Raw genomic sequence first — 13,670 nt, forward strand, 5'->3', positions numbered from 1 at the left:
AGACAAGAAGGCGAAGTTGTGCGCACTCTGGTTTTTATTTCATTGTTGACCTGGTGGCGGCGCGAGAGCCGCGCGACCTCCTTCTAAGGGGACCCGAGGCAGGAACGTAAGGTGCGCGGGGAAGCAAGGAGGAGCCTTCCGGGTTACTTCTCTCGGCTAAACATGTAGCGGAGGAGGTCGACCACCCGGTTACTGTAGCCATATTCGTTGTCGTACCTGGGGAGGTGAGAAAGAAGGCATCAGTGTGTGTGTGTGTGTGTGTGTGTGTGTGTGTGTGTATCAGTGTGTGTGTATTAGTGTGTGTGTGTATCAGTGTGTGTGTGTGTGTGTGTGCCCGTGCCCTCTTGCCAACCTCTCCCACTTCGTTGTCGTACCTGGGGAGGTGAGAAAGAAGGCATCAGTGTGTGTGTGTGTGTGTGTGTGTGTGTGTGTGTGTGTGTGTGCCCGTGCCCTCTTGCCAACCTCTTCCTGTCCCCTTTACCAGGAAATGAGTTTAACAAAGTTGTCATTGAGGGCAATGCCAGCCTTAGCATCGAAGATAGACGAATGGGGATCGCCGGTAAAGTCCGTGGAAACCACCTAGGTGACAATTTTAAAGATAAATGTAGCAGAGTAAGGACCTCCAGGATTCCATACATTGACTCGCACACCGCATTGTCTTTCATTCATCTGGCATAGTGGATCGAGGTCTTTTGTATTGGTGACAGGATGTGACCAAGGCAGGTGGGACTTTTGTCTTAGGGACTGTCAGAAAGGACTTAGATTGGGATTGGGGTAGGGATGACTCAGTCGGTAAAAGTGCTTGTCACATAAGCGTGAGCATCTGAGTTTGGATCCCCAAAGGCTGGGCAGGTGGTGAACACCTGTAATCCCAGCATTCCAGATCCAGACTGGAGATCCCTGGGGCCAGATGGCTAGCTAGACTAGCTGAAATGGACAAGCTACCGTCACAGCTTGCCTCAGTAAATAAGTGGAGTGCAATGGAGGAAGACATGTCAGCCTCATGCCTCCACACATATCATACTACTTGTGGACCTGCACATGTTTCTCCATGCATCCACACACATATACACAAGGCATATGTATATATACCTTAGACACAGACCACAAGGCCCAAACACTGTTCCAGGGAACAATGGGTGGCATGAGCCCTGGGCCTGATGAGTAGCGTCTGAAGTGGAAGGAGCTATTGACACAGACCCAGAGGGTTGTAACCCTTAAGGACACAGGAGGACTTTTGGCATTGGACTGATTTGATCGGGCCCATTCAAGTGATATCTTGCTACTTGTATGAGAGTGGACCTGCAGGAGCCAGTGCAAGAGAACTTTGCCAAGGTAGAAGCACTTGACAGTTTCCTTTTTTTTTTTTTTTTTTTTTTTTTTGATACTGGGTCTTTTTGTAGCCCTGGAACTTTCTATGTAGACCAGGCTGGTCTCAAACTCACACAGATCTGATGCCGCTACCTCCTGAGTGCTATAGGGTTAAAGGCATGTGCCCCTGAGCCTAGCGGATGACACTTAAGAAGCCTGTTGCTTTTCCTACCACGGTGACCAGAAGTCACTCACATAACCCATAGACCATACTGTTCAAGAAAACAGTAACTTAAGACCTAACTCCTCATGGAGCTTTTACTATCTACCCAGGGCCTGGCATACAAAGGTGCTTAATACATGCTTAGCAAACAAAAGACACCAGTTCTTTTAAAAATTTTTTTGTTCAGGGGTCAGACACCTTTCCTGGGAGCAGACTTCTTAGTGTCATCTGCTAGGCTCAGGGGCACACGCCTTCTCACGTGTGCATAACCATGCCCATCTGGCCTGCGGTTCTTATCTTGACCCATGCAGAATAGCTCCTTGGTGAGTGGGGCTCCCCATTTCCCCAGTCCCTACCTGGTCCTCTGTGTAAGCAAGGATGCCAGCCAAGGGCCCCTTGGCTGCCTCTTTCACAGCTTCCTTGATAGCCGAGTAGGAGGTAGGCTGGGCCAGGCGGCAGGTCAGGTCCACAACAGATACATCTGGGGTTGGCACCCGGAATGCCATTCCCGTTAACTTCCTGGAGAATTTCACGGAAAGGGTGGGAGTCAGAGCCCAGGGACTTCCGCTTGCATTTTCCCCTTGCCGTGGGGCCAGTGAGGCCTCCTAGGATCTGTCCCCACCCTAGTTGCAGCAATGTATCCTCATACCCTTTGAGCTCTGGGATGACTTTGCCTACGGCACTGGCAGCCCCGGTGGAGGATGGAATGATGTTCTGGTGAGCACCGCGTCCACCTCGCCAGTCCTTCTTTGACGGCCCGTCCACTGTCTTCTGAGTGGCTGTGTAGGAATGCACTGTGGTCTTGGAGAACAAGAGGATCAAGATGAAGCTTTCTGGCTCCAAACCTCTCATTCCTTTCTCATCTAGGACTTGGGAGGTGGCTTAGGTATGGAAGCTAACAGGGCCACCACCCCAGACCGTGGGAAGGGTGTCTGGAGGCCAGGGCCTGTCCTTGTTAAGAAGAGTATTTCAAAAGGCACCTCTGTGGGTGGGCTTCTTCCCCAAGCCACTCTCCATGCTAACTCCATGCCTTAAGCAAGGCCTGGGAAGAAGGTGTTGGCTTCCCTACCGTCCTTCCTGCCCCAACTCACCATCAGTCCTTCCACGATCCCAAAGCGTTCATGAATAACCTTTGCGAGGGGGGCCAGGCAGTTGGTGGTACAGGATGCATTGCTGAAACAGCCATGGTGTGCGGATGAGTGGCAGAACCTCCCTTCCACTCTTACTCTTACTTAACCGGGTCTGGTTTGTGAGATGCGAGGGTGGGGGAGGGAGGGCTCACTGGGGATGCCATGGGAAAGATGAAGGAGCCATTGGAAGTACCACTGGGGAATGCTACCCAAGCACGTCGAACATTCCTCAGGGTCAGATTAACATGAGGACTCGAGACTTAGGGATGGATAAGTGGGGGTAAGTTGATGTAAAAGACCCCAGAGATCTAGTGGGACTGGGGTAGGGAGAGGGTGGGGGGAGGTGAGCACTTCCTGTGCTACAGCCTGGCATGTCTGCTGGTACCACCCACATGCTCAAGGATGGCTGTCATCCCAGGTACCTGACGACGTTCATAGAGCAAGGATTATACTCCTTCTCATTCACACCCATGACCAACATGGGCGCATCGGGGGAGGGCGCAGTGACTACTACGCGCTGGGCTCCGGCTGAGATGTGTGCCTAGTGATGGAGTACAGGGGTTAGAGTCTTCAAGCACCACTGCCCCCTCTTCCCGGACAGGCATGGGCACTCTCTTTCACTTACCGAAGCCGCCTCTGTGGACAGGTATACGCCTGTAGACTCCACCACATAGGGATTCCCTACAGAACTCCAAGGAATGTCTTTGGGATCTTTGCTGTGGAGTGGTAAGAAGGCTGTGTCAGCTTCCTTGCTTGGGTGTCAGGCAAGCCAGAGGCCTTGGTGCCTTGACCTGCTAACCCCTGTTTCTTAACTATATATACCTACTCGTTCCAAATTGGTGCCATCTTGTAGGCCCAAACCAACCACTCACCCCTTTTTTGGGGGGAGGTGTTTCAAGATAGGGTTTCTCTATGTAGCCCTAGCTGTCCTGGAACTAGCTCTGTAGACTAGGCTGGCCTCGAACTCAGGGATTGCTTCTGCCTCCCAAGCGCTAGGACTAAAGGCATGCGCTACCACTGCCTGTCAACTCTTCCTTGTCTGCTAAACCTGCAGTGTCTAGATCCAGACTTTCACATCTTCATCTCGGGATTTTACTCCCTCAGGAGCCATCCTGATAATGCCAAAGGGGACCAGAGCCTTTTGTCATCCCATGTTCAGAGCATGAACTCCCAAGATGGTGAAACTGGCAGTTCTCCTTTCTGGGCCCCACCTCCGACCGCTTCACCTGTTAGCCTGTTGCCATCACTCCCCAAGGGCAGACTCCCACGTCAGACAACAATTCGCCGGAAGACTACAGTTGAAGACCCTATAGCCAGCAGTGACCGATCATTGACAGTAGAAAGCCCCGCCCCCCAAAGGCAGTCTGTTCCTCCCCATCAGTCTACATTTTCACTTGGTTTGTGTTTGGTGGGTGGCGGTAGTGTCTGCTGCACATCCCAGTCTGCTCAGCAAGGTCAGTGCTCCTCCTGACTCAGCCTGCAAGTGCAGGGGTTACACGGGCTCCGTCATGCCCAGTGTCTCCCCGATGTTCCCACTAGTGTTTTCATCTGAAACTGGTCAACAAACAACTATCCTTGTGTCCAGCAAGCAAGCTCAGTGACTCCATCTGTGGGCTTGGCCCTCATGGAATTTATCATGTGACAGGGAGATTTGTTCTAATGATTGCTCCTGGCTCTACTTCTGGATCATTCCATACCACAAGGCTGGGTCTGCTTCTGCTGTAGCAATTTAATAAGTCAATGGATATTTAAACATTTTTATTATTTATTTTTTTTTTGGAGACAGGGTTTCTCTGTGTAGCCTTGGCTGTCCTGGAACACGCTCTGTAGACCAGGTTGGCCTTGAACTCACAGATATCCACCTGCCTCTGCTTCCCAAGTGCTGGGATTAAAGACATGTCCTGCCACTGCCTTGGCTATATATAAACATTTTAAAATAACTTATTTTAAGTCCTGTGTGTGTGTGTGTGTGTGTGTGTGTGTGTGTGTGTGAGAGAGAGAGAGAGAGAGAGAGAGAGAGAGAGAGAGACAGAGAGAGACAGAGAGAGAGAGACAGAGAGTGAGTTTTGTTGGGCCCCCTGGCACTGTAATTACAGGAGGCTGTGAGCCACTTATGGGAGTGCTGGGAATTGAAACTAGGGTCCCCTGAAAGGGCAGTTCGTGATCTTAACTGCTAAGTTGTCTCCCCAGTACCAATCAATACATATTCGTTTAATTTTGGGGTACTGAGGAATGGTGCCAGGGGAATACATAGAGGGGAGTATTCTACTGAGCCACATACCTAGTCTTGCTCTTTTTAGTCATTCTGCACACGTGCACTAAACTCTCATGAACCTCCAGTCTCAGCTTTTTACTGTAGGAAGCACTGTTAGCCACCACTGTCACTGCGACCACTTCTCAAAAAAGCCACTGTCAGGACAGTGGTGATGGCAGGCTGGGAGCACAGGCTGTAGGCTGGGAGCACAGGCTGCCCAGCCCTAGGTTCTGTCCCCAGTCAGCTACAGTGTGGGAAAGGATGAATGCATGAACTTCCCCCCTTCTCCCGGCCACATGGCTCTTTTCTCCCTCTGCTCCATCAGCCCACACCCTTCACCCTCTGGCCCAGGGATCTTTGAACTGATGCACCCATTTTCTGGCTTTCAAGTTGTGAGTACTTGAGCAATTCCTGAAGCAGCACTTGCATTGGCACAGCCCCTCATGCCTGCAGGACGGTCCTGAAGACTCATGCACTCGGCTGCCCCGGTGGGGGAAGGCAACCGTATTGTATTTCATATTAGCAAGTTGTCATATGCTGTCTGGGCTCACTGAGAAGCTGACTCGAGACCCAAGCATGTTTATGTCGAGTGTTATTCAAGACCTTGTCCAGGGATGGACTGGCCCTCCCACCTGTGTGGAAAGAACAGTGAAATAGCCCAGGGGTAAGAACACAGTCCCCAGGGTGGAGTCTCCTATTGTTCAATCTGTGGTACCCTGGGAAAGCCCACAAGCTCAGCTGTGAGAGAAAGCTCAGCTTCCCCAGTCAGTCTCTGCCGGATGTCGTGAGCCCTTGACTGTATGATGTCTCATCACGCTCTGCTGCTGTTTGTTCTTTTAATAAAAGGGTCGCCAGCGCTGCCTGGGAACTGACTCTTATTGGGGTATCCCCAGCTGATTTCCATCAGACATTTTGAGTACCTGATTTGACATCTTGCTATATATCTATCCATCCATTCCTTGCTCTTACCTATTTTACTTTGGCTTGCCATTTATAAACTTATTCAAACAAAAAACTGAAAGTGTGGTGTCACAGGTCATTCTGCAGCAGTGTGGGAGTGGGGTGCTGTGTGGAGAGGATGAGGGACGGAGAGTGCCTCACCAATGACCAGACAGACGCAGAAGGACGTGGAGCAGCTGATAAGCTGCCACGCTGAAACTGCTCTTGCGGTCATGATTTCAAGCTGCAGGGCAAGCAGCTTCTATTCTCCCTGACACCCCAGTACCTACCTTCCCTCAGCCCCCTCCAAGCTCCCGTTACACCTCAACTTCAGCAAGTTAAAAGGGAAACTGAGAGTTTCCTTCCTGAGGAGCCAGAAGACCTTGTCTAGGGCTACAGAGGGCTGTGTTTCTTAGGCTTTGCAAGTAACCTAAGATGTCATTGTTTTTCCCTGAGACAGAATTTTATTACATAGCTCCAGGCTGGTCTAGCACTTGTGGTAATCCTTCTGTCTCAGCCTACCAAGTGCCAGGGTTATAAGTGTTACTGCCTGATATATAGATTCTGAATCTATTTGCAAACAGTGGGACTTCATCAGTAGAAGCCGTGTGAGGTGGGCACTATGAAGTCAGCCTTGCTTGGGTGTAAGGGGTGCAGGCCGGAGGTGATGACCAGTGTGGCAGATGAAGCACAGAGACACTGCAGGAAGCAATGCATGGTACATGGAGTACACTGGTAGCTGAAGCCTTATTTTGGGGTGCTGAGGAGCATGGGGGATTAGGTAGAGGAGTACCCTGGCTTGGTGGAGAATCAAAAGACTTCAGGGAATGCTGAGTCAGAACTGGCTCAATTGCCTTCAAGAGAGGTGGCTGATGGCTCAGGGGGAACAGGACATGAGGCACAGGGCACCCATATAGCCAAGAGAGCACACGAAGATGTGAGATACAAAACACTAAAGAACCATGGACTGTTCTTAGCTGTTGTTCTAAACTGTTCTAGGGAGCCAGAGACTTTCCTGAGACCCCCTCTCTAATGCATGCACAGAGAGATGACAGCCTCCCAGCCTCGTGGTGCCACAGAAGCTCCCTCCTTACCACTGGTACACGTGGATCTCAAGGTCATCCACAATTAGCCGTCCGTTCTTATGCTCCACACTTCCTTTGTATCTCCCATGCGTCGAGTCATATTTGAACATGTATACCTGCAGTCGACAGAGTAGGGTCCTCATCTTAGGTGTCGGAGCAAGCAACCCCAGACAGGTCTCCACCCACCTTGGGGAAGGTTCTGCAAGGCTTTCCATACAGAACTTGGAGCCTCCTCAACACAAGCGCCACTCTTGCCGGTCCCTCTCCCCATCTGCTGCTTACCATGTATTCTGGGTCAATGAATGGATCGTTCACTGCCACCACCTTAACACCCTTCTCCATGCAGACTCGCAGAACCAGGCGACCAATACGTCCAAATCTGTCCAAGCAGGAACATGCAAAAAAGGGAATGGGTGTGGGGACAGTGACAGGGATGCCATGGTGTCAGAGTCCCACCAATGTTCATGATGAACTTTAGACCATGGGGGGGGGGTATTAGGAGGATGAAAACCTGGGGCTGGTGAGATGACTCAAGGGGAAAGGCGCTTGCTGCCAAGCCTGACAACCTCATTTCTATCCCCGGAACCCACACAGTGGAAGAGGAGACCTGACTCCTGCAAGTTGTCCTCTGACCTATGCATGTGTACATGCATGCACATGCACACATGCACACGCATATGAACACAGATCATTTCTAATCCTCTTGTGGTATTAGCAGATGGGACTTAGAAAATTAAGTTTAAATGAAGATAGGAGGTGAGGCCCCTGGGGTGGCATTGGTGGCTTTATGAGAGTAGAGACCCGAAAACTGGCTGGGACTCTATTGGCGATGCCATTAGTGCACTGCCTTAGGACTCTACAGGAGTCCCCACCAGCAGGGAGGCTCTCACCAGTTACATCACCCGATGCCGAGGGGGGGTCCCCCCAGTCTCCAGACTGTAAGAGATCTCTTTTAAATGGCCCAGTATCGGGTGTCAAATGACAGCCACTGAAAACCGAGACAGCATGAAGCTCACTCGAGGAGTCTAGGTCCTTGGTGTGGGTGTGGGAATCGACCGCTTCTGTGTGGGCCACTGTGGGTCATCTCTAGCCCAGGTGAGATTGCTTGGCTTAACCTGCACTTCTGTTTCCTAGCCCCGCCCAACCCGCTGATTCCTCTTCTTCCCTGCTTTTCCTTCTCCCACTCCCTCCGCTCTCCTCCCCCTCTTCCCTTCCCCTCCTCCCCCCTCCTCTTCCTCTCTCTATCCCCTTTTCTATTTTCATTTTTATTTGTATTATTTGTGGTTGTGTATGCAGGGCTTTGTGTATGCTAGGCAAGCACTCAACCAGCAGTTTATATACCTTTACCCTCAGCCCTGCACGGCCTTTATTCTTCTGTTTGTTTGAGACTGGGTCTCACCGCGTTGCCCTGGTTGGCCCAGAGCTCACAGAGATCTGCCTGCCTTTGCCTCTGCAGGATCAAAGGCATGTGCTGCTACTCCCAGCCTCCAGTTCCTTTTTGCATTGTTTCTGTTCTGTATTTTTGAGACAGGATCTCAGTGTGTAGCCCAGATGAACCTGGAACTCACAATATTTAGCTCAGATTGGCCTGGAATTTAGGACTCCTACTTCGGCCTCCCTAGTTGCTAGCATTGTGGGCCCACCACCATGCCTTGCTAATATTCCCTCTTCTCACTCCTGTAACTGGCTGGGAAGCTTCACCCCCCCCCCCCCCCCTTTGTGTTCAATGAGATCTGTATTCCTCACCATGGTCTTCGAGGATCCTCTGCTCCCCCCCCCCCGCCCCCATTTGTTCTTACAGTTATGCAGATTTCCTGACTGTCCTTGAAATACAAAGCAGCCCCTTCCATGCCCAAGCACTCGCTTGCCCCACTCCCTTGAAGATTTTCCCCAGTGGCTAGACGACCAGCTGCCTTTTGTCACTCAGCCTCACTCCTGTATTTATTCCTAGAAACCTCGGGCGTCCAGCCAGTGCTGCCCTACCTGGTCTTAGTGAACTCCCTCGGGTCTGTTCTGAGTGCTATCTCCTCGAAGGGAGTTCTCTGACATCTGGCTTGCCCTTGCTGGCCCAGTGAGCAGATGATGCCCCCAGACCACAGTGACCCGAGGTAGCCACAGCATCAGCCTCTGGGGCTGCCCAGCTCCAGCATCGACTCAGACCTGAGGTCGACTTACCCATTGATGCCCACTGTCAGCTCTTTTGATGGCTTTTTGGGTGGTGGTGGAGGGGGAGGTGGAACCTCTTTGACTGGCTCTACCCGGGGTGGAGGCGATGGTGGTGGTGGCGGTGGCTCCTCAACTTTGGGCTCAGGTGGAGGTGGAGGAGGAGGACAAGGAGGAGGAGGAGGACAAGGAGGAGGAGGAGGACAAGGAGGAGGAGGACAAGGAGGTCTGATCACTGTGGGGAGCAGAGAGAATCCAGAAGAGAGATGGTGAGTTGGGTCACTCCATACAAGACATGGGGATGGATGAGATGGCTCAATGGGTAAAGGTGATGCCCCTAAGGCTTGTGACCTGAGTGCGAATTCTGGAACCTTTGTGGTAGAAAAAGAGAACGGACTTCTACAAATTGTCCTCTGATCTCTACCTCTGCACACGTACAAAGGTGTGAGAATGCCTTACGTGGAAGTATTGGTGCTGCCTGCGCGCTCATGCATGCGCGCACACGCACGCACACACAAATAAATGTCAATTCCTCTCTCTTTCTTTCAAAGAGGACAAAGACCTATCTTACCACAAAGACCCAGTTTGGCTTAGAGCCCCTAGTGGCCAACTCCCTGGCCTAGTGTTTCTTTGCCAAATTCACCTAGCCCCAGAACAAGCAGGAGAACTGAGTTTAAGATGTGTGCCAGGTAGCCGGGTATGGTGGTGCACATCTGTAATCCCAGCACTCTAGAGGCAGAGGCGGTGAATCTCTGTGAGTTCAAGGCCAGGCTGGTCTACAGACTGAGTTCCAGGACAGCCAGGACTACACAGAAATCCTGCCTCCAAAAACAAAAACAAAACAAAAGGTTTGTGCCAGGGATTCATTCCTAAACTTCATTCTGAGAGTGTGTGTTTTTAGCAGTTCCACGAGGGCCTATTTTCTGGAATTCAGTTTCTTATTCTGCGAAACGAGGATGAAATATTGCACACATATTATAATATATATTCCTCCCTGTCCCTTCCTTTCCCTTTCTCCTTCCCGAGACAGGGTCTAATTATGTAACCCAGACTAGACTCAAACTCTTGGTCCTTCCGCCTCAGCCTCCACAGTGCTGGGGCTACAGCTGTGTTCCACTCTATGGGCTCCCCCCGCCTTTCCAGTGGATTTATTTCGGATAAATCCAGGACCCCTGCCTATTAGACAACTGCTCTCCCGCTTTGGTACACACCCCTCTTACATATTAATATTTCTGAGACCATTGCTTGATCTGATAACAAATCTAGTTCTGTGAGCCCCAACCTATTCTAAAGATAAGACTCACTCTGGAAGGCCTCTTTCTAGAAAAAAAATCAGACTTAGTTGAGCAATACTGAGCTCCAAGAATATTCTTTCTCCTCTCTCTCTTTCTTTTCTCTCCTCTCCACTCTCTCTTTCTCCTCCCTCAGCCTTTCTTCCTAAAGATAGGGTCTTCTCTTCTTAACCGGCGCGCTGTCTTTAGACTATGTGCCCAAGGACGACACTGGACACCTGGTCCCAGGGGCCAGGATTGCAGACTTGCTCCAACACACCTGGAGGGAATTCTGTTCTTAGCTGCACTTTGTTAGCATTGGAAAAGTAGACTTTTCTCACTGCCCCACCCATCCTGAGAGAACAAAACTAGGAGCCAGGTGGTGGGAGTTGCTACAGGCAAGGGAATAAGGCATCAGGAGGGGTTGGGGCTAGGGGCCAGTGGCCAGCTTGTCTCTCTTCCTCTCCCTGCTCCTCACACCCAAGGCCTGGCAGTGGACTTCGGGAGTTTCCAACTGGACCAAGAATCTCTCCACACTGCCTGGTGGCCGTGACCTTGTGCTCCCTGGTGACCTTGAGGATATTTGCATCCTGGAGTTTCTAGGTCTGTGCACACCGTGCACACAGAGGGGGAGGTTTGGGCCAGTGAGATGGGTCAGAGGGAAAAGGTGCTTGCTGCCAAGCCTGGTGGCCTGCTTGGACCCCTGCCCCACAAGTGGAGGGAGAGAAGCGCTCTCCCGCGTTGTCCTCTGCCCCACACTTGTGCTGTGGCTCACACATGCCTCCCTCTCCCAGATAAAATGTAAAACCTAAAACAAGAGAGAGTAGAGAGATTTATTCCTTTAGAGTTCTGGGTGGGACTGTGTGCTCACCCAGAAGCCATTCAGAGCACAGCGCTGCTCCCCCCCCCCCCCCCCCCCCCCCCCCACACCCCCCCCCCCCCACTCTCCAGAGGGGGAGTGAAGCTGGGGGCCACAGAACAAGCCAATCCCTGCTGTCCACCTGTCTGCTGCTGTGTCCTGAAGCCAGGGTCCCCTACACACCTGCCCACTTGTGGGAAGTGAGGACACAGGAGTGAACTGGGGGTTGCCCTCCCAGAAGCCCTGGCTTCCTCTGGCTTGAGTACCTGAACAGCACACATGTGCACACACCCTCTGGCTGGGGTTGCCCAGCATCTGGCAGCGAGACTGCACAGAGTCCTGAGGTCCTGGGAGAATGTGCCATGCCTTGGCTGGGAGGCTGGGAAGTGGCTTGCTCTCTGTTGACCTCTGCTGGCCTCCATAGAATGGGGGGGGCAGTGAACACCCAGACCCCACCTGGTGTCTGTGAGGTGTGAACACGTGCTTCCAGGAGTCAGGAAAGACCTGGAGGGCAGCAAGCACCCTTGCTCTCTGCAGCCCACTGATGACCAAGCCCATCAGCCCCTTCGTGGCCAGCCACCAGGGACATCAGTGAAATGGGGAAAGCACACCCACCTAGCCCCTTTCACAAATGCTACAACTGGTCACCCATTCCTCTCCACCCGGCCTCCCTGCCTCATCTTGGCCTCTGCTTCTCCCCTTTGCACTGTTAGAACCCAGAGCTCAGGCAGTTCTGGGGACAGGGTTCCCAGCCTCCATCTGCATCCCAAGCAGAAGCTCTGGAGTGAGGAAGGAATGAGAGGGAGTGGGGAAGGGAAGGGAAGGACTCCTGGAGGAGAGAGGCCTGGAAGATGCCTGAAGGGCCCACCCCTGGCCTGCTCCTCCAGGGCACCTAGCAGTCAGCATTCTGGTGGAAGAAGGGTGTTGGGACTCTGAGCACCCTGTGTGAAGGTGTACTGACTCCCACACCACACTTTCCTCCTCTTCCCAGGGTCACCCCTAAAGGCTCTCCTCACCCGGGCATGGCTGCCTCAGTAGCTGGACAACAGTGACATTGGTGAGGACGACGTCACGTTTCGACATGGCCTAAGATCTCATGGCCTGGCTTCCTTGGGCCCCTCTGAGATGGTACTGAGGTGTGAGGCTCCCCAGGGGTTGGTTACTGTTTCCAGAGCCTCTGATGATGTCACACTGTTCAGTGACATCACAGAGGAAGTAGTGTGCAGGCTGGGGATCTTGGCCCACCAGAGGCCTTTTGGGAATCTCACACTGAGTATTTCCAGGCCTCCCCTGGCATCCAGAGTGGAATCTTCTGGGTTCACTCGTGTACTTGTGGCTGCTGTCCCCCTTCCTCCCTCCCCTGGTCCACCTGTTCCATGGTGTCCTGAATCTCTGAGGTGTTTCCCTAGCTCTCCAGGAGTCAGGAAGGACCTAGAAAGCCCCTCCCAAGTCTCCCCTTGGCTGCGTGGGTTCCCAGGGGCTTAAGCGTGGCTCTTCTCACCCAGGCGGAGAATAGGAAGGAAATACTGTAAGATCCAGAAATCTGGGAGGACAGCAGCGAAGCAGTATCTCCCCGACATGACGGGACAGCTGTGCTTCTGAACTCACAGCAGGCACAGTTGCCTGCCAAGAGCAAGGCAGTCAACATTCTCATGGATGGGGGAGGGGCTCATGAGCTCCAGCTGGCTCAGGAGCTATGGACAGGGAACAGTAAAGTCAGTTTTCCTTAGGATCCTAAGCCAAACACTGCAGAATGAGTTCACACCCACGAATCTATTGGCAGAACAAATGGGTGTGGGCTTAAAAATAGAGATCGGTACTCAGGTGGGTTGGTAGGTAGATGATAGATAGATAGATGATAGATAGATAGATAGATAGATGATAGATGATAGATAGATGGATAGATGATAGGTGGATAGATAGGATATGAGTTTGTAGAGATGGCCCAGCCGTTAAGAGCACTTGCTGCTCTAATAGTTGACTTGGCTTCAGTTCCCAGCACCCACATGGTAGTTTACAACCACCTGTAACTCCAGTTCCGGAGGGAGGGATCCACCGCCCTCTTCTGGCCTTTTCAGATACTACACCCATGTGGTGCACATACATGCAGGGAAAATACACTTATGTAGATGGAATTTTGAGGGGGGTACCAGCTCACAAAAAATGATGCAGATACTTGTTAATTATAAGAGTGTGGCCTAAGCTTAGGGTTGCTTATAACTAGCTTCTATACCTTATTTTAACCCATATTTATAAATCTATGTTCTTCCATGCACTCATTACCTCATTTCCATTATTCCCATCCTGGTTATCCTGTATCTGGCTCAAGACCCCGCCAGCCTCCTCCTCAGAGTGCACTCTGTCCAGAAGTCCCTGCTATACATCCTGCCTAGCTATTGGCCATTTAGCTTTTTATTAAACCAAACACAATGTAA

General features: G+C 51.7%; 1 protein-coding gene across 1 annotated transcript; it reads right to left on the reverse strand.

Moving 5' to 3' along the window:
* Positions 1-143: 143 nt before the first annotated feature.
* Positions 144-13,167, reverse strand: Gapdhs (glyceraldehyde-3-phosphate dehydrogenase, spermatogenic). Its single transcript, XM_050119009.1, has 12 exons — positions 12,252-13,167; positions 11,933-11,941; positions 9,118-9,265; positions 7,225-7,321; positions 6,952-7,058; positions 3,290-3,380; positions 3,087-3,205; positions 2,626-2,707; positions 2,184-2,335; positions 1,891-2,053; positions 482-579; positions 144-216 (listed from the first exon to the last, which is right to left on the reverse strand). The coding sequence occupies exons 1-12, from the start codon at positions 12,316-12,318 to the stop codon at positions 144-146; spliced, it is 1,206 nt and encodes a 401-aa protein (XP_049974966.1). The 5' UTR covers positions 12,319-13,167.
* Between the last annotated feature and the right edge of the window lie 503 nt (positions 13,168-13,670).

The sequence above is a fragment of the Alexandromys fortis genome, unplaced genomic scaffold (genome assembly GCF_014885135.2).
Source record: "Alexandromys fortis isolate MF-2015 unplaced genomic scaffold, M_Fortis_MF-2015_v1.1 scaffold_140, whole genome shotgun sequence".
Taxonomy (NCBI): domain Eukaryota; kingdom Metazoa; phylum Chordata; class Mammalia; order Rodentia; family Cricetidae; genus Alexandromys; species Alexandromys fortis.

Excerpts from the sequence above, each read along its gene's own strand:
- Gapdhs (XM_050119009.1), bottom strand. The coding sequence starts at position 12,318 with ATGTCGAAACGTGACGTCGTCCTCACCAATGTCACTGTTGTCCAGCTA. Across the intron at positions 7,059-7,224 it reads TCATTGACCCAGAATACATG|GTATACATGTTCAAATATGA; the intron begins GTAAGCAGCAGA and ends TGTCGACTGCAG. Across the intron at positions 2,708-3,086 it reads TGCTCTATGAACGTCGTCAG|CAATGCATCCTGTACCACCA; the intron begins GTACCTGGGATG and ends TGGCTGTTTCAG.